This window comes from Paroedura picta, chromosome 14 (assembly GCF_049243985.1).
Source record: "Paroedura picta isolate Pp20150507F chromosome 14, Ppicta_v3.0, whole genome shotgun sequence".
In the NCBI taxonomy this organism is placed as follows: Eukaryota; Metazoa; Chordata; class Lepidosauria; order Squamata; family Gekkonidae; genus Paroedura; species Paroedura picta.
The window spans coordinates 40,037,509-40,056,735 of record NC_135382.1 but is presented as its reverse complement, the minus strand read 5'-3'; the positions used below and the strand labels follow the sequence as shown (position 1 = coordinate 40,056,735).

At 58.0% G+C, this 19,227-nt stretch overlaps 2 protein-coding genes across 3 annotated transcripts; both read left to right on the top strand.

The window, feature by feature from the left end:
* The first annotated feature begins 3,199 nt into the window (after positions 1-3,199).
* On the top strand, positions 3,200-7,818 carry SNAI3 (snail family transcriptional repressor 3). Of its 2 annotated transcripts, none has more exons than XR_013226588.1 (3): positions 3,200-3,310; positions 5,216-5,957; positions 7,160-7,294. XR_013226588.1 is itself a non-coding variant. In XM_077310472.1 (3 exons), exons 1-3 carry the CDS (start codon positions 3,232-3,234, stop codon positions 7,339-7,341), a joined length of 897 nt encoding a protein of 298 aa, XP_077166587.1. In that variant the 5' UTR covers positions 3,200-3,231; the 3' UTR covers positions 7,342-7,818. The 2 variants fall into 2 exon arrangements, 1 of the variants encoding a protein (XP_077166587.1); XM_077310472.1 differs by having other exon boundaries at positions 5,216-5,851; positions 7,160-7,818.
* Positions 7,819-11,469: 3,651 nt separating this feature from the next.
* On the top strand, positions 11,470-18,387 carry MVD (mevalonate diphosphate decarboxylase). Its single transcript, XM_077310282.1, is given in 12 exon segments — positions 11,470-11,806; positions 13,272-13,342; positions 13,602-13,683; positions 13,686-13,715; positions 14,119-14,268; positions 14,755-14,954; positions 15,121-15,195; positions 15,947-16,135; positions 16,137-16,166; positions 16,481-16,596; positions 16,709-16,817; positions 17,789-18,387. Coding segments are annotated over 12 exon segments (1,203 nt in total). The 5' UTR covers positions 11,470-11,736; the 3' UTR covers positions 17,870-18,387.
* The last annotated feature ends 840 nt before the right edge of the window (positions 18,388-19,227 follow it).

Here is a 19,227-nt window from a genome sequence, read left to right as displayed (position 1 = left end):
AGGTGCCTAGCCGACCCCATGGATTACATCTCAGCTTTGGGATCAGAGCTCAGTTTGTGTGGATTCTGCCCTTCAGCGACTCTTCCTAGCATAGAGTCAGAGAGATCTGATCTACGGTAGAACAGCTAGATTAGACTCCAGGGGCGCCTTAGACAGCAACAAGAGTTTTTGGGAGATGAGGTTTTGAGAGTCAAATATTTGAAGTATCTGACGAAGGGAGCTTCGAAGCTCTAAAGGTCGCAGCCCCCCAAACCTTGAATCTTCCTGGCGTGCATTTTGAGGCCTAGGACAGATTTTCAGCCTGCTGTGCCCTCCAGGGGGAGCAGCCGCCTGGCTTCTGCTCTTCCCGCTCCGAAATCCGCCCTGCTTGACGTGGCTTTGTCCAAAGGCAGCCTCTGGTAGCTTGTTCAGAAAGGGCTCTGGAATGCAAGTGAGCTTAGTTCTCCTGCAGAAGTCATTACTCACTGGTTGGGCAGCGGGCTGGAGGGAGGGGCTGGGGATAACAGGGGCTTGGCACACAGGATTGGCCGCGAAATCTCACTTCCCTGCATCTGCAGGGTGGGACATCTTCAACCCCCCCCCAAGCAATCAATCGTGTTCACATTTTATACAGAAGAGGAAAACAAAGCAGTGAACCCTTAAGGTCTGTGTTTGACTAAGAACAACAGCATTCTTATGGCTCCGGCTAACCCAAACCTACCAGATCTTGGAAGCCTGGCCCTGGGTGGCCCTTGGGTGAAGTCCTGGGTTCCTGAGAAGTTCCTGAGAAGTTCCCCAGAACGCCTGGCCCATTGAGAACCCCCTGGGGGCAGGGTTAGTGGCGACCACCACCACCACTCAGTTTCTTTTCAGGGGGATGGGGCCATTCTTCTCGCCAAAGGAACAGGTGGGGAAAGAGGGAAAGCCCTGCAAGAGGTGGAAATAAAAAAGGAATTCTGCACCAAGTAGGTCATGAGGCTCCTAAGACTTTCTAGTTGAAATCTTTTCCGCCAGGGTGATCCAGTGCAAAGCAGCCACCCCCCAGCTGGTGGGGGAGAATCGGGCATTCAGAGCTACTTTGTCAGACCTCAGCACAAGCCGTGAGCACCATGCAGCTGCTCCGAGTTTCCGTAGGGCCCTCCTGAGGTCATCCACCTTCCCCCAGCCCTTTATTGCCTTCCTTTCTTCAGTCTTCCTTTTGCCAGAAAAAGCTTGGGAGCCAGTATACAACTGCACACGAAACAAGGACCAGGTTCGGAGATGCATCCATTGTGTAGCCAGGAAGAATTCTGCATTTCCTCTCTGCCTTTCACTATAATAAAATTGCTATAAAAGTAGAACAAGGGGCACGGGCATCCCACAAGCGAGGAACGGCAATGGCCTCATAGTTCAAACTGGGAGGGGAGGGAGTCATGCTAACTCCTCGGGTTGGTTGCTGGCGTCCTTGAGAATTGGATGCCAGAGGCGGAGCGTCTGCTTGGCATGCAGAAGGTCCCAAGTTCAGGCCCTGATTTGGTTTGGTTTTTAAACCTGGTAGTGGGTGATGGGCCAGGCCTCTCTACTCAGACTCAGGAGGGCGGCTACTGCTGCCAGAGTGGGAACCCCCTTTGCATCTCTGGGAATTTTTTAAAATGGTGAGAAGGGAGATGCATGAACACTGGCAGTGCTGCAGGAGGGTCTCCTCTCCTGGGACCCCCTGTGCATTTGGGAACGATTCACGCAGCCCTTGTCTGCTTTAGCATGCCCAGAAAGATCTTATGTCGCCTCTCCAGGGAACTGCTCTGAGGCAGCTTCGGCCACCAAGTGAGCTTAAAGGTAAAGGTATCCCCCCCTGTGCAAGCACCATGTCTGACCCCTGGGGTGATGCCCTCTAGAGTTTTCTTGGCAGACTCAATACGGGGTGGTTTGCCAGGGCCTTCCCCAGTCATTACCGTTTAACCCCCAGCAAGCTTGGGTACTCATTTTACCGACCTCGGAAGGATGGAAAGCTGAGTCAACCTTGAGCCGGCTGCTGGGATTGAACTCCCAGCCTCATGGGCAGAGCTTTCAGACTGCATGTCTGCTGCCTTACCACTCTGTGCCACAAGAGGCTTAAATTAGCTTTATTCTCCTGTGACTTTTGCTCCCAGTTTTCCGCACAGTTGGCCAGGCTGGGCAGGGCCCCGTGCAGATCTGAGTGGGAGGGCAGCAGTGCCAGTCGGGGAGCTGATTCCCACAAGTTCACGCGGAAGAGGGAGGGAGGCTGACGAGAGAGCAGAAGGGCTACGAGTGTCCCTGAATGAGCACTGCTTTCCTAAAACTGAGCCGGTTGAGATCAGAGGTGCAGAGAGTCTCCTCTCCGGATTTTCCCCCAAACAAAGGCCTGTTTTTCTATCCCCCCCCCCTCATGAACTCACACCAGTGGAAGGAGCAAGCCCAATTGTGTCCCCACTTCAGTCTCATGTTCTGAGTCTCCCCCTTGCCAGCCGGCCAGCGATATCGGCCTCCGACTGCCACTTTCTCAGGGTGAGGCGGGACTTGGAGCATCTTCTCTCCCGCCCAGCTTCAGTCAACAGCGCAGCCCCGGCCCCTGTGGCTTCTCCAGGCAGCCATAGCCACTGGCGGGGGTCTGGCTTCAGGGGAACGGGTCCTCTAGTCTGGGGGGGGGGGGGGGTCCCAGCTGTTGACCCGCATCCCGAATTGCTGATGGTCCCAGGCCCAGAGAGAGAGGCCGAACTTGGAGCACTAAATGGGGTGGGGGCAGGCGCGGCTCTCCCCGTCCGACCCGAGCTCCGAAGCCGGCCCTGCGCGGCCAGGGCGCTCTCCTGCGGTGCCCGATTCTGGGCTGCGTCGGCGGCGCGGCCGGGCGGGCTCCGGACCCGGGGAGGAAAGCTGCTGGGCGCCGAGACGCCGGGGAGGGGCCCCGGGGCCACATGGGGCCAGGCGCTCGGGGGGGGGGCTGGAAGGGGCTTCCCGGCGAGGCGCTCTACGGGGGCCGGCTCCCGGCATCCCCCAGGTCAAAGTTGGCACCCCGGTGCGGGAGAAGGGAGCTCAGGCGTGCCTCGGTTGCCAGCGGCCGGCCGGGGGAAGCCGGGTCCCGGGAGCGACCCCCTCTCTCCCCGGGCGGTGGCGGCTGCGAGGCGGGGCGTGGGCGCGGGGCCAGGCGGGGCGCGGCCGGGGCCCGGGGGGGGGGCGGGCGGCCCATGCTAATGAGGAGGCGGCTTTATAGGGCCGGCGGGCGGGCGGGTGGGTCGAGGGCCGCGCTCTCCAGCCATGCCGCGCTCCTTTCTGGTCAAGAAGCCCGCCAGCGCCCGCGCCCCCGACTACGGCCAGCTGGACACGCGGCGCCCAGGTGGGACGCGACGGCACGGGCGGGAACGGGAGCGGGGCTTCGCGTGGGCTCCCCGGGGCGAGCGGGCGGCCAGCTCTCTTGCTCTTCCCCGGAGGGTGCGGTACCAGGCGGGGTTGGGGTTGGGGTTGGGGTTGGGGTTGGGGCGCGGGGCCCCGGGGGCGCTTTCGGGCTTTCGACGGCCGGTTTGGCGGCGGCGGCGGCGGCGGCGGCGGCGGGCCTCGGGCGACGCTTTCCGAAGGCGGCGGGCGGCGCGGGGAAGGTGGCCGGAGGGGGAGCGACTCCGTTCGAAATCAGCGCCCCGGACTCGGCCGCGCCCTCGCCGCCCCGGCGCCGGATCCTGGCCCCCGCGGGCTAAGGCGCAGCTGCCCGATAGGGGCCACGCAGTCCCCGGGCCCAGGACCCGCTCCCACGGGCACACATTCCGGTGCGTCGCTGCCTTGGGCTGAGTCCAGGGGGCACCTTTAAGACCCTCAATAAAACGTTGTGGGTGTGAAGGAGCCACGGGACTAAAGATTTGTTCTGCCGCCGAGGAAGTGCGCGCACCCCCCCCCCCGCCTTTGCCCAGAATGAAGCCTTGTGGGTCACTGTCCGTCCAAGGGAGCAGCGCTCTTTCTGGCCTGGGGGAAGCCCTTGTGGGAAGCTCGGCTCCAGTCTAGGGGCACCCAGAGGCCAACTAGATTGGCAGGGTGGGCTAAGCATTTGAGTGGGGGGGAGGGGCTCCCTTGGCCAGAGAGTGGGAACGGGGGCTGTCTGGAGTGCGAAGGCCGCTTCTGTCCGCCCAGTGCTGCTGCTGGACTGTCCGGCTTTAAAAGGAGGGTGCGGAAGGAATGGCCTGCGTCCCCTTGTTTTCACACGGAGCTTGAGGCCACGGAGCCTGCAGCAGAGGGGGGGGGGAATTTTGAAGATCAACACTTAGAATACTACCCTGGTTTCTAAGCAACTCTTCCCATCCTGGATGGTCCTTCCTGTCAGCAGGGCCAGCCCCAGTTAGTCCTTGGATGGACGACCACCCAGGAATTGTGGGGCTGCCCCACAGAGGCAGCCAGTGGCAAACACACTCTCTTAATCACAGTGACCCTTAGAAACCCGGGGGATCCCCGTTAGTCCAGTGCGCCTGGACAGTCACCACCCGGACAGATGAGCCCCCCCGAAAGAGTGCCTGCCCCCCTCCCCCCAGACAAGGGTCACTGTGGGCCTCCTCAAGGGATTGCCCAAGGACTGCCCCATGCTCATCATGAGTGGCGCATGCGTGCCAGGGGCTGCCAAGGAGGCCCGGAGCGGTGTGCAGGCTCTCTCTCTCCAGGGGATTCGGGTCTGAGCTCCTTCCCTTCTCTGCCGGACTCAGCAGGGCGCTATTAATAAACAACCTCTTAACACATTAGGGGGCAGGTGCATTAACAAAGCATTGATGATGTGTTAATAAACAGACATTGTGAATAAATAAAGCCAGGAGAACCAAGGAGGGCAAAGGTGGTGAGGAAGCCTGCACTCTCTGAGACCTGGGGTGGGGGACGAGGGACAGCCAAGGGGGCCATTCTCTGGGATGGGGTCTCCTTCCATGGAGGGGTGGTGTCAGGCCACTTGGTGTCAGGCCACTTGGGTTCCCTTCATGAAGTACACAGGGGACGGATGGACTATGAGGCACTTTTCAATTCTGGATCATGAGCCGCACAATTCCCATTTTGATGAATGGGAGGTTGAAGGGCCCTGGTGTGGTTTACAGGGCTGTGTGTGGGGTGGAAATCCGGGTGGCTTTCTGTGCCCCACTCTTTTGTTTGCTCCCCCCTCCCCCCGAAGATCTAGTGCCTTTAGCATAATGGCTGTGGCTCCCTCCCGCAGGAAGATTTAGCATGTCTGGAAATGCACTGGCCTCCTCTGACAAGCTCTCCCCCCTTCCTCCCGCAGACTCCACTGGACTGTGCCCAGCTTGGCGAGGGCTGGCGTGCCCCCTCCTCCTGCCCGATGGCACGGCTCCTCGGCCCCCCTGTGAACCTGGCTGGCTGTGGGGGCGCAGCTCTGGCCCTGCTGGCCCCCCCTTGCCTCTTCTGCAGAGTGGCGAGACCAGAGGAGACCCTCCTGGCCCCAGCCCGCCGTCCATGGCCAGTGGAGACGCTGCCCCGGGGGGAGGCCGCCTCTCGGGAGCCCCTCTGCGGGACAGCCTGAACAACCTCAATCTTCCAGGCACCTTTGGGCTGCCCCCCAGGCGCACCCCCCTTCTGGGCAGCCCAGCTGAGGGGGAAGGAGAGAAGCTGCGGGGGGAGCCGGGCAGGGCCGCTGACCCCCCCGAGGGATTGGCGTGCCCGGACTGTGGCAAGACCTACCACACCTTTGCGGGCCTGGCCCGGCACCAGCGGCTGCGTTGCAAGCTGCAGTCGGCGGGCAGGAGATATTTCCGCTGCAAGTATTGCGAGAAGGAGTACGGCAGCCTGGGGGCCCTCAAGATGCACATCCGCACTCACACGCTGCCCTGCGTCTGCAGGATCTGCAGCAAAGCCTTCTCCCGGCCGTGGCTGCTCCAGGGGCACATCCGGACCCATACAGGTGGGCCAAAGGTCTGACTCGGCATACGGTGGCTGAAGAGGGGGTTGCGGCTCTCCTTTGGTGGTGAGGAAGGGCCCTGCTCAGAACCTCCTGCTTCCTGCAACAGGTGACCCGGAGCTTAGTCCTGGCATTGGGAATAGGTTTGGGGGCAGCACAGTGAGCTTGGATTCAAATCCCGCGGCGGCTCAATTGGATAAGGGGAGGAAGGAGGGTGCAGTTCTTCAGGCTGGCATTCCTTTCCCCCACGGTGCAGAAGGGTGGGCTTCTGGGCCACTTTGGAGGAGATGCTTACGAGGAGAGCTGTTTCTCTTCCCACTGGCTGCTTTGGAAAGGGCTTGTGTGTGATAAGCTACAACAGCAAAATGAAACCCCAGTTTTAGAGACCGCGATTCTGGCTGCCGGGAGAAGGAGAGGCTGGGACTGGTCTGTTGCTCCCCCGGGCAGGCCCTGAAATCTTCCGACAGGGCCTGGTGTTTGGAGCAAGACGCTGGACTAGGTGCTCTTTTTGTAATTTGTGTCGGTCTGAAGCAGCAGAACAAAGTTCACGTCCAGGGGCACCTTGAAGACCAATAAAGTTTTATTCAAGGTATAGTGTGCGCTCACGAAAGCTTATACCCAGAATAAAACTTAACTGGCCTTCAGCTTTGTGAGAATTGGGTAGCTGTGTGGGTCTGAAGGAGCAGAACCAAGCTAACGTCTAGGGGCACCTTAAGACCAACAAAGCTTTCGTGTGAAGAAGAAGTGTGCAGGCACACAAAAGCTTATTCCCTGAAGAAAACTTTGTGCCCCTGGTCTCAAACGTTGCCCTTTTTCTATTTCACTGGACATAATAAAGTGTTGGGGGGGGGGCAACTGGTGGTTGTTGGGCACCAGGGGCCCTTGGCCTGATCCAGCCAGGCTCTTTTTGTTTCTGTATAAATATTGCTTTGGATCTGGATGATTAAGTCCTGCTGCTCTGCATCCACACCGGGCCACAGTTCACGAGGGAGAAGGAGAACGTGGAAACAGAGAGAATCTCGTGGCCGAGCCTCTTAACAGGTTCTTTTGTCTGCCATCTAGAGCCCGCTGCACAAAGGCAAGGAGCAAAACCTTCGGTAGGCAGATATTCGAGTTAAGATAGTCAATGTAAAATGTTGGCCTTTTGTGGTTGGCTCTGCCTCCCGTGGCAGTCAGAATTCCCAAGGTGCCCACAAGCCCCAAAAGCTGAACGGCCCTTCCCATCATCACCACTGGTCGGGGGGCGGGGGCACGTTCTCCAGACAAGCCCCCTTGGCGCCTGACTTCCTTCTCTTTTGGCTCCTTGTCCAGGCGAGAAGCCCTACACCTGCTCCCACTGCAGCCGAGCTTTTGCGGACCGCTCCAACCTCCGCGCTCACCTGCAGACTCATTCCGACATCAAGAAATACCAGTGCCACACCTGCTCCAAGACCTTTTCCCGCATGTCTCTGCTGCTGCGGCACGAGGAGGCTGGAGCATGCCCCGCCACCTGACCCGGCTTGGAGAGGCCCTCTCGGAAAAAACGGGCCGCCCGGGACGCGATGGACAAGAGCTGCGGTGCGGAAGCCAGAGTTGCCCTGTGCCATTCAGCCTCTGCCACAGATTGCGCGGAAGAGCGACGGGGCTCGGTTGCAGCAAGGCCAGGAGGGCTCTTGGTCAGGTGATGGAGGATGCAGGCTGTTTCCTGCAAGGGAGGGGCCTACGCAGGAGGCTGGCTCTGCAGCAGAATTCTCTCCTGTTCCGGAAACACTTAGTAGATCCATCCAGGGAGCCCTTTGCCCGCTGGTTCACGAGGGCCCCAGGGGGCCTCCTTCAAGCCAAAGTGGCTCTGCCGGGAGAGTCTGGAGATGAGCACAAAGGACATCCCCACATTCATCCACCCAGGGACAGTTTCTTTGTGGCCAGAACATGGAAGCTTCCTCTTCTCTGATTTTAAGAAATAAAGTAATGCCAATTATCTTGGCCCCAAAGCCAAGTCTTATACTTTTTTTCATTCTGGTGTGTAGCCGTGTAGGTCTGAAGCAGCAGAACAAAGATTTTGAGTCCAATGGCACGTTTCCATCAGAAGGAGGGGGCTCTGCACACAAAGGCCAAACTGTGTTGGTCTTAAAAGTACCCCTGGACTCAAACTTTATCTTCGCCATGTGCTAGGAGGGGTTTTGAAGGCAGCTGTTTCACTGCATCTTTAGTTCCCTGTTCTGCTTCCCATGGTGCTGGCATCAGGCCTGGCCCCTCTGCAAAGCCATGGAAAGACATGAATTATCTAACAGGACCATGGTTGGCCTGATCTGACACAGGGGGTCAGGGAGGGAAGATCGGGGCCCAGCCTGGTGGGAGATCTCCCTTTTGCAGGCCCTGCGGAACTGTTTTAGCTCCGTCAGGGCCCTGATCTCCTCTGGGAGCTCATTCTACCAGGTGGGGGAAGGTTGAGGTCAAGAGGACGTCCTTAACCCTCCTGTGCTGTGCTTTCTGTGGGGATGGTGCAGGAGGCCAGTACCTTGTCCTTTGGGCATAAAAGGCCCCTCTGCAAGGGAGGGGGTAGCCATACTACAAGTGGGGAGGCAGGTGGAGCAGTGTGAATATTTGTAAGCAGGGCCACGGCAAGGGGCAGCCTTACTCAAGCGCACCCAAATAGCACCCAGATACCTAAAGGAAGCGACATTGTAAATTGTGCTCTATTTTGAGCCCTGCGGTGTCTAAATCTGGCTGCGGCACCTGTCTCTCCAAGGGCCAGAAGAGGAAAGAATCCTCGCAGGGTCTAAAATAAGCCTGCATGTTTTCCCCCTTGCAACTTGCTGCAGATGGAAAATGCTTATAAATACGGAGTGGGCTGCTGGGATTGAGGTGGGTGAGCAGGCGGGTGAGCGGGGGGGGGGGGTGCCAGCTGCCAGTCAGGCCGCTCAAGGGCGGGAGAGTGGATATGCAATGAATGAATGAGTTTTTTCCGTTCTTCCCAGGCCGCCTGGACACGCAGAGCCACGTAGAGAGGCCGCGCAGGGCTTGTTCGGTTATTACGCAGCAGTGGCAGCTCTAAGCTTCCCCCTCCCAAGTCAAGAAGAAAACATTTTGAGCCCCTTCAAAGGGAGACGAGACAGACTGTTCTTGGGCAGGACAGATTCACTGCTCAGCTGTCCGGGGCCCCCCCAGGGGTGCCTACTCAGAGTAGTATGACGTGGTGCTAAGCGGGACTGTGGCTCAGTGGGAGAGCTTGCTCTCTTTTCCTGGCGTTCTCATCTTGCACGGTCCGTCCTGTCATCTTGTGATGTGACTAAACTACAATAGCCTCACCGTGGTCTTTTAATTTTGATTTCAGTTGAATACACAGGATTGCTCGAAAGTGTTTCTGTGCGCTTTTATAAGGGGTGGGTTTCTCTGAGTTTCCCCCCAGCCCTGAAGCCTCGTAGTGTTGCAGATATTTCCGGGATACAGCAAACAGTTTTAAGAGAGTGATGGCCACAAGTTCTTGGAACTCTGCATGTGGCCAGAGGCACTTTCTTACCACTTCACCAGAGATGGATCTCAAGAAGACCAAAGATTTTCGCTCTCTCAGACCTGGATCAGTTTAAGCCTTGGAGAAAACTTGAGGGAACGGATGTATTTCATGTATTTATATTCCACTTTTCTCCCCCATGGGGACCCAGAGCAGCTGACATCCGTCTCCTCTCCTCCAACAACAGTCCCGTGAGGTAGGTCAGGCTGAGCGTGTGGCTGGCCCAAGGTCACCCAGTGAACTCTCTCAGCGTGACTGGGGGTTCAAACCTGGGGCTTCCAGGTTGTAGTTTGACACTCTTAATGACTGCCCCACAGTGGCTGTCAGCTGAGCAGGGGACCTGTCTTTGCACCCCCTTTCTCCATCTTGTGGGTTTTCATGCTCCCAGGGCCTGGCCTGATTAACTGAATATATGACAGAAGAGAAGTGCTGGTTTCTTATACCCCACTTTTCACTACCTGGAGGAGTCCTGAGGCAGCTCACAAACAGCTTTCCCTTCCTCTCCCCACAACAGACACCCTGTGAGGAAGGTGGGGCTGAGAGAGCTCTAAGAGAACTGTTATGTGAGAACAGCTGTAAGAGAACTGTGACTGGCCCAAGGTCACCCAGCTGGCTGCATGCGGAGAAGTGGGGGATCAAATTAGATTAGAGTCTGCTGCCCTTCACTGCCACGTCACACTGGCTCTTGGCATCAGCGCTGAGCCAGAAACCGGCCTTTCTACCCCACTTCTTCCTCTCATGACAAGAGGGAAAATAGTGCTGCTACTCCCACCTGCCCTCCCAAATTAGCTTGTATAAATAGTGCCTGCTTCTGGCCAGGCAAACTTTCCCTGACCGTGATGCCAAGAGGAGCGAAAATAGCGCCTGCCTTTCTATCTATACCCTCTTGGCTGCCCGCGCTTTCTATCTTTAGCCCGCTGGCAAGCCCCGATGGAACCTGGCGTGTCGTCTTCCAGGGTTCCGTGAATGCAGCGGATGGCTAGCCCGGTGGCAAAACAACTCCCAGACTGGTATCCGGGCGGGGAGGCTTGCGAGGGAGCACAGGTGGCCAATCCCACAGTACTTTCCGTCAAGAGCCTGGAGTTTCCACTGGATAGGGCAAGATCCAGGGCACCTCAGTCCATTTTGAGCACCGGACAATATTTGCACGTGCTGGGAGCATGGCCATGGTATAATCCCACCCAAGGGCGATTCTGTTTGCAGAGTCTAAATCTGCATAGGGGTACAGCACCAACTGCTAAAGAATATATAGCTGGATTGAGAATTGAAACAACTTTGCAAAGAGAAAGGGGAGCGAGAGAGAGTCCTAGCAGTCTACCTGTTTTTCATCTGGAGCCCCAGCAGGAAGGAAGTGTGCACAAGGACACAGGAAGTCTTTACCTAAGCCCCAGCGCTCCCCCGGGCGTCTCTGGCCCTTCTGGGGCGGCCGCTGCAGGGAGGGAGCCTGGCCCGCTGGTCACCGGGCAGGATTCATGGTCCTGTCCTGAGTCTGGCCGGTGGTCACACCCCGCAAATGTTCACAGGATTGCTTATTTTCCTCTGGATGGTTCCCCCAATTCCTTTGCAAGGGGCAATCTTTGGATTTAAATGGGCATCCGCGGCTCTAAGATTGCCAATGAAATCAGAGTCCAGTCGGGCACCTTGAAGACCAACAGAGATTTATTCAGGGCGTGATAAGTCCGTGCTCGCCCTCGAAAGCTCCCGCCCGGAATAAATCTTTGTTGGTCTTCAAGGTGCCTAATTGGACTCCGGTTTCATTGGCAATCTTGAGAGTCTCGGATGCGCACAAGCAGTATTTTCTGCCTCCCGTCTCTTAATCTTCAAAGTGCCATCAAATGCTGCCATGCACACGCTCTGCCGCTTTCTGACAGTATCTTGAGCAGATTTCAACGTACAGAAAACCCGCAGGGCTCCCTTCTTCAATCGGGGAGGCGTCCGTGGACTACAACTCCCATGAGCCCCTGCGGGCACGAGCTCCCTCCGCCAGTCCCATGCTGCGCCTCTAGTGTCATGGCCGCCCGCCCGCGGCCCCTCCCTCCTGCCCCGGCCGGCGCCACAGCCGCGAGGGTCCGGGCGGAAACGGGTCCTCCGCGGGGCCCGCCCGAGAGTTCCGCCTGCCGGTCGGGGGCGCGAATGAGGCGAGCGAGGCGCCCCGCCTCCCGAGGCGGGCCATTGGCCGCGAGTGGCCACCCGAGGGGGAGAGGCCGGCGCCGATTGGGTCGTGGGGAGCAGCCGGCGCTCGGCTGGCCAATCCCAGGCAGGCGATGCTTCCGGGCGCGCCGCTGCTGCCCACACGTGTGGGCGGGCAGGTGGGCAGGTAGGCTGGCTACTGGCGCGCGGAGGGTCCGGCTGCACGGGGAACTGAGGTTCCGTCCGGGACCACTGCCCGCCCCCCGCCATGGCTGCCGAGAAGCCCGAGGCGCTGGCCACCTGCACGGCCCCCGTCAACATCGCCGTCCTCAAGTACTGTGAGTCCGGGCGGGGGGGGGGGGAGACCCCGGGCGTGCCTGGCCGCAGGAGCCGCGTGTTCCTGGGGGTCGCCAGCTGTTGGCTGGTTGTGTGGCAGAAACAGAGCCAGGGACCCCCCAAGCGCCTTCCTCCGTCGTTCCCGTAGAGCAGGGTAGTCAAGTTGCGGCCCTCCAGATGTCCATGGACTACAATTCCCATGAGCCCCTGCCAGCTGGAAGGGCTGCTAGAGGCTCCTTTCATCCCTTTTTGGTCACCTGTCTTTATACTGGGTCAGGGATAGGCGATCTGCTTTTTGACACATCATGTCCTTTCTAAGTCCTCCCTATCATGCTGCCAAGATCTCCTCGGAGTGTCGCTGGGCAGAGGTGAGTCATGGCCTGCCCCCCTTCCAAGTGCCAGCCAGGGCCGACCCTACTTAGCCTCCGAGGTCTCAAGGGGTTAGGTGTGTGTGGCACAGCCAGGTCCGGTTTGCAGTAGGTGCTTCCCCTATGAGCTGTTTGCTGACTTATCATGCAGCCAGGAGATGCTCAGGTGGTCTGGCTGCCGGGCAGCAGATGTTCAGCGGTGCTTTGCAGTCGCTCACCCTGCATCGTGACCCGGCTATTCCTTGGAGATCACCCTTCCAAGTGCTAGTCAGGGCCAACCTTGGCTGGGTTTCCGGGAGCTGATGGGCCCGGGCCAGCCTGGACTATCCACATCAGGGTAGCTAGTTGGGGGCCAGTCTGACTCTTGCAGTATAACCTACCTCGCAGGGTGGTTGTTGTGGGGACAAAATGGAGGAGAGAAGAAAGGTGTCAGCTGCTTGGAGACGGCATGGAGAAGAAATGTGGCATATCAGTGCAAGGGCTGCATCGGAAACGAGGGGGCCTCTCTTCTTTCTTATGGCTTGGCTGAGGTCCAGTGGTGTGCCCCTGCCTCGGTTGCACTTGTGAGAAAATGGGTCAGTGGTTTCAAAGTTTCTGGGCAGTGCAAAGGTGAACAGCTTAGCCCATTGCTCCATCGCCATGTGCCTGTCTTAGAAAAGTTACAGTGCTTTAAAGAGGTGGCATTTTTTCTAAAATAGCGATATGCTCATAATTTTATAAGAGAATTTTAAAAGGTGTCTTCCGAAATGCAGGTGGTAAATAAAGCTCTGAGTTGCTCAGTCTTTTGGGGAATCCAGATCATTGCTCTTCTGTCCCTTCCTCCACCTCTAGTATTTATCTCCCACGCAGAGCCAAGTCGTTAAATGAAAAAGCCAGAGGGCTGAGTCCCAGCCCATAACAGGCTCCTTTTGCTGCTGCTGCTGCAGTGCATCTCCTGCCTGTTGGCAACAGAGAGAGTAGGTTGGGCTGATCCCTGAGCTGCCTGATTCTCCAGAAGTTCTGACTAGCATGAGGATCCAGTTGTGGGACTCAGACCGGTGCTGCAGTTTTGCTTCCCGCCCCCCCGTTCTGACGTTCTTCCTCCTCCTCCTCCACCCAGGGGGAAAACGTGACGAGGAGCTCATCCTGCCCATCAATTCCTCCCTCAGTGTCACTCTGCACCAGGATCAGGTTGGTCTCGGATCTTAACAGAGGCGCCCTTTGGCTTGAGGCGCTGCCACGGACAGCAGAGCGATTGTCAGCTGTGGGGCCAGGGCTCAGAAGGGCGTGACAAGAGGAGACGGCCAATCCAGTGGGGTAGATGGGCCTAAAAATCTGGTTGAAGTGCTCAAAACCCCGCTGGGTCTGCTAAAACTCAAGGCGGGCTGCTTTGAAATTGTTGCTTAGATTGTTGCCTCGCTTGACCTTCAGCCTTGTCCTTCTGTTGCAGCTCAAGACCATCACGACTGCGGCCCTCAGCCGGGACTTCCAAGTGGACCGCCTCTGGCTCAACGGGGAAGAGGTGGACCTTGGCACCCCCGACTCCAGTCCTGCCTGCGGGAGAGTGAGTGCAAAGGAGGGGCGGGGTGGGAGGGGCAAAGCCAAGAGCCAGTGAGACGGCATGTCAGAAATATTCAAGAGCTGGGTGCAGATCCGCTGCTGGGTCAGGCACTTAGTCCCCACTTTGCTTGGGTAGCAAAGAAGGGCACGTCTGCTTCCTTGCACACAAGCGCCTGTGGAGCTGCCATGTCCTGCATCAGACCCCTGATCCGTCAGAGTCATTCTTGTCTCCTCAGGCAGGAGGTGGCTCTCCAGGGCCTCAGGCTGAGGTCTTTCCATCACCTGGCCCTTTGAACTGGCGAGCCTGAGAATTGAACCAAGGACCTTCCGTCTCTGTGGCTGCACCGCTGCTCCCACATCTCTGCCGGCCCACCTTCCCCACGTCCCTAACGTTTGCTTTCTTGCAGTACGCCGGCTGGCCCGGAAGCGCCATGGGGGCAACGGTAGCCATGAGCCCCCTCCCCTCAGTCTTGCCTACAAGGTCCACATTGCTTCGGAGAACAACTTCCCCACGGCAGCTGGGCTGGCTTCCTCTGCGGCTGGCTACGCCTGCTTGGGTAAGGCAGGGATCCACATCTGTCCATCGCTTCTCTTGTTCGAGATGGAGCTTCCACATTCAGGGGCAGTCAACCTTTGGATACCAGCAGCCCGAGGCAACCTCGGGGGGAGGCCTTGGGCTGTGCTCCCCGTTGTTGGAACTCCAAGGGAACTGGTTGGCACCAGTGTGAGATGAGATGCTGGGCTCAACGGACCCTCACTGTCCTGCTTCAGCAGACCTCTTCTGGCCTTCTCCGCAGGGCGGTGCATGGCTTTCCCATTCCTGCCCTCGTGGAACTGCAAGGGCCCTCAGGCAGTCTTTCATACTCAGCCAAGCCTACCATGCAGGGTTGTTGTGAGGGGGTTAGGAGGGGAGGGGGAGAGCCATGATGCCACTGAACTCTTTGGAGCATAAAAGCGCCGTCCTGTGGAAGGGGGGGACTGTCTTTCATGGGGGCACCCCAAGTACCTGCCAGTCCTGACCCCCACCCACCCTGCTCCTGCAGTCTATACCCTGGCCAAGCTGTACGGTGTGGAGGGGGAGCTCTCCGAAGTGGCGCGCCAAGGCTCAGGGAGCGCCTGCCGGAGCATGTTTGGAGGCTTTGTGCAGTGGGCCATGGGGGAACGAGCGGACGGCAAGGACAGTGTTGCCCAGCAGGTGGCGCCGGAGACGCACTGGCCTGAGCTGAGGGTCCTGATCCTGGTGGTGAGTGGCTGTATTTCGAGGCGTCCTGCCGAGGCAGCACAAGGTGTTGTGGGGCAGCCGGATTTCAGGGGCAAGTCCTGCTCTGCTGGCAAATGCGGGATGGGTTTGGGGTGAGGAAACGCCCTTCCACAGGGAGCCTGAGATTCTGCCCCTCCTGCCTTTCCAGGTGAGTGCGGAGAAGAAGCCGGTGGGGAGCACGGCCGGAATGCAGACCAGCGTGGAGACCAGTCTGCTGCTGAAGGTCAGAGAGGGCGCCGGGACACAGGCCGTCCAGGGGGCCCTGATCCGTGCAGCTGGAGGCCCCTTCTCTTTGTGGGGAGGATGCAGCAGCCTTGCCAAGGCAGAAGGGCGGGAGACAAACCGTGCAAATATTAACAACAACCTTAAGGCTGCACCGAGGTCTTGCACATGCTGAGGCCTTAAGAATAGGAGATGCACCACAAAGGGGGATGCCCCCGGGAGAGCGCGTGAGCAAGACGAGGCATAGATCACCGGTTCCTCACGTTCAGCTTGGGGTTTAGAGCAGGGGTAGTCAAACTGCAGCCCCCAGATGTCCATGGACTACCATTCCCATGAGCCCCTGCCAGCATTTGCTGGCAGGGGCTCATGGGAATGGTAGTCCATGGACATCTGGAGGGTCGCAGTTTGACTACCCCTTCTCTAGAGGCAGCCTTCCTCTCAACACGGAAAGTCCGCTGGAAGCAGAAGGAGGCTGATCAAACCTCTGTTCTTTTTATAAAAAGTCGGCTTCTGCTGGTGCTTGTTGCCACTTCTTGTAGCAAGACTCTCCATAGGTTCCTTCAGGCTGGGGGGGGTATTCCCCCCCCCCCACTCCGCTGACTGTTCTGTTGTGTTCGGAAAGAGAGTGATTTATTATCCCTGCAAACCCCTCCCCCCCCCCGGCTGTGCTGAAGGTTTTTTATTAGGGGCTCATCGTTTCCAAGGTGGGCTTCGGCATGATCTCACGTGTGTCGACCTCCCCCCCCCCCCAGCACCGGGCAGAGGCCGTGGTTCCGGAGCGCCTGGTGCAAATGATCCGGCACATCCAGCAGCGTGACTTTGAGGCCTTTGCGGAGCTCACGATGAAGGACAGCAACCAGTTCCACGCCACCTGCCTGGACACCTTCCCGCCCATTTTCTACCTCAACGACGTTTCCAAGCAAGTGATCGCCCTGGTGCACCCGCTTCAACGCCCACCATGGCAAAACCAAGGTTAGAGGCGGGGGTGGGAGGAAACACCTGGGCCTCTTTCCAGCAGAATCGGGGGCTGCTTGGGAAGGGGGGCTCGGGAGGGCTGAACAATGGGAGCCTTTAAATGGAGAATTCCTCTGAAGGATGCCCCAGTCCCCCTGCGGTAGAGGGGAGCGTGTTCTTTCTCCCTCCCTCCCTCGTGGTGCTGGAACTCAGGAGAGGGACGGGCAGTCGGGACAGTCAAAGAGAAGTTGGAAGCCAAGCTTTGGAGGGGGCTGGTCTTGTCTGGAGGGGAGCCTTGGCGAGCCCTCCCTAACCCCTGGGCTGGATTGCAGGTGGGTTACACCTTTGATGCCGGTCCGAACGCTGTTCTCTTTGCCCTGGAAGACACGGTGGGAGAGCTTGTGGAGGTGGTCAAGAGCAGCTTCCCTCCAGAGGACAACGGAGGCCAGTAAGCGAGCCCTTCCAGCAATGATGGGGCCACTGACAAAGGGGGGGGGGAGAGCAGGGGGTTGGGCGGGATCTTGCCCTGAGCCCTGCCTTTGCCTCCCCCCCCCCCCCAGGTTCCTGAGAGGCCTGCCGGTGCAGAGTGCCTCTCTACCTGCTGAACTTCTCGCAGCCGTGGTGAGAGATCCGGTGCCGGGAGCCATCCAGTACTTGCTGCACACGAAGGTAAGGGGCAGCTTGCCCCCCCCCCCCCCGGGAGAGCTCGATGGCTTTTTACACCTTGTGTAGAAAGCTGTTGAGCTGTCCCAGGTGGAGGCAAGGTTTAGAAAAACATGTTGATTAAAAAGTTGCCTTGATGTAATTTAATCGTCCTTATTTCCTTCTTTTATACCTTGCCTTTCTCCCCAATGGGGACCCAAAGCAACGTAGATCATTCTCCTTTCCTCTGTTTTCTCCTCACAACAACCCTGTGAGGTAGGTTAGACGGAGAGTGTGACCGGCCCAGGTCATCCCACCGAGTTTTCATGGCTGAGTGGGGATTTGAATCTGTGTTTTCCTGAGCACAGTCTGATCCTCTAAGCACACTTGCGCTGGCAGGGGGAAATGCTGATTTAAGTAATAGTTACATCAGATTTCTTGCTTGTCCTTCACAGATTGACTAGTGATGCCTCCTTGTTCGTCCAAGTAGCCACTGGGGACATGTCCTCGTGCTCCTCAAAAAAGCGAGAGATTAGCTTCAGTGCAGGAGGGCATTTTGCACAGAGTTTAAGAATGCCTGAAGATCGGTCGGTCTCATCTTGTCCAGCTTTGCATTTCTGGCTGCCCAAGACTTCTGCCACACCCGGAAGCAGAACCACGGAAGCCGTCCTTCCACAACCGGCTCTGAACTCCTGGTGTGGTCTTTAGTGGCAAAGCGGCCCAGCTTTTTTACCCCAGGCAGGGCAGAGGGAGGCCTGTGTTGGCGTATCCGGTCTCACTTCGCGTCCCTTCCCTGGCCTGCTGCCCTGCTCTTGGCAAAGGATCACGACACTTTCCCCAAAAGATGCAAATTAAAAGTGGATAGAGAGAAGCCTCGTAAAACGCAGCCTTCTCCTCTCCGCCCTCCCAATTAATCTTTAATAACTGCGCTAGTTGCTTGCCCAGTTTCTTGGCCTCCAGCCTCGCTTCTTCTAACTCAGGTTCTCTTTTTCTTCCAGCCGGGGCCTGGGCCGATGATGGTGCAGGATCCTGGCGCGCACCTCCTTGGAGCAGACGGCCTGCCCCGGAGCAGCTGCTGAGCAAACAGTGTGCTGCTTGTGGGAGCACACGGGGCCCAAGGATCGGGGACGGGGCTTGAGCGAGCAGGGGAGGACCCTGTCCTAACGGAGGGGGGGGATTTGTGAATGAATGGGTTGTCAGAAACGGTGAACTGGGGTGTGTGTGCAAAATGCGGCATGTATGGAAGTTATTTGCACAAGAAGCTTCTCCCATGGGCTATAGGTCTGAAACGTAGACTTTGGCCGGCCACGGGCCTTGCAAGAGAGGCAGCTCAAGCGACTGTTCCCCCCTCTGTATTTTGGGGGTGGGATTTCCTTCCTCTAACCAGGGCTGGGCTGGAGGGGTCTTCCGGTGGGGTCAGCAAACGCTTGGGATTCCAGCAATAAAGGCTGGCCCCAAAGTGCCTTTCTCTGCTCCTGCCAGGCAACTTGTGACTCGGCCAAGTGTTGACGCGATATTTATTTAGCTCTCTCGGGGCCATGTACAACAAAGTGTAACATTGGATACAATAAATAAATAACCCTATAAAATTTAAAAATAGCATCGTTAAAATACCCGCGGTGAGTGCATTCTGGTCTGCTGGTGATACCAAGAAAAGAGATGGCATAAGGGGAGGGGGGGAGGAGGGGGGGAGGCCCAATCCGATGCCTGGATCCACTTCGCTGGGCTCAACCTGGGGGAAGAGTCTTGCAGGCTCTGTGGAAGCCAGTGGGGTCCTTCCCTCTCACAGAAGCTCATTCCACAAGGAGACCTGGCCCTGGTTGAGTGGGGCAGTTTGTGGGAAATGTGGGCCTAGCCGTGGGGCAGGGTGAGGCTAGGCTTAGATGCTGGTCTCTTGGAAGCTGCCGGCCCAACTCTTTGGAGCTGCAGGACTTTGGCCCTCGGGGCCTGACCCTGTGAACTGCTGTTCTCTCCCTGCCCGCCCCCCCCCCCCCCGGAGGTGGACGTACAGCTTGGCCAAACCACTTCCTGCGAGTTCAGTGGAAGCTTCCCCCCACCCCCCTCTGGCACTTGCAGTTCGTAGCTGAAATGTTGGGCTTTTCTCAAGATGTGTTGCTCAAAACATACCTCTTTTGTAAGCTGGGCTGCTTCTCCCCCCCCCCCCCCCCAAGCCCCTCCTGCTGACTCCTTTATGCAAGCAGCAGCTCCTGAGCACGTCTGGCCCTGATGACTTAGTGCTTTAGAAGGTTTAGAAACTGAGTTGAAGCAATTTTCAGAGAGGGCGTTTTTAGCACACAAAGCCGAAACAGGAAATGCCGTTCTGAACTGGAGCGCAGCCGGTGGGGGTCCTGCTCTCTGGGAGGACAAGACAAGAAGCCCTTTGCTCATGGGATTCAGGTCGCTGGAGACCCCAAGGACGGCATCTCATGGAACTCCA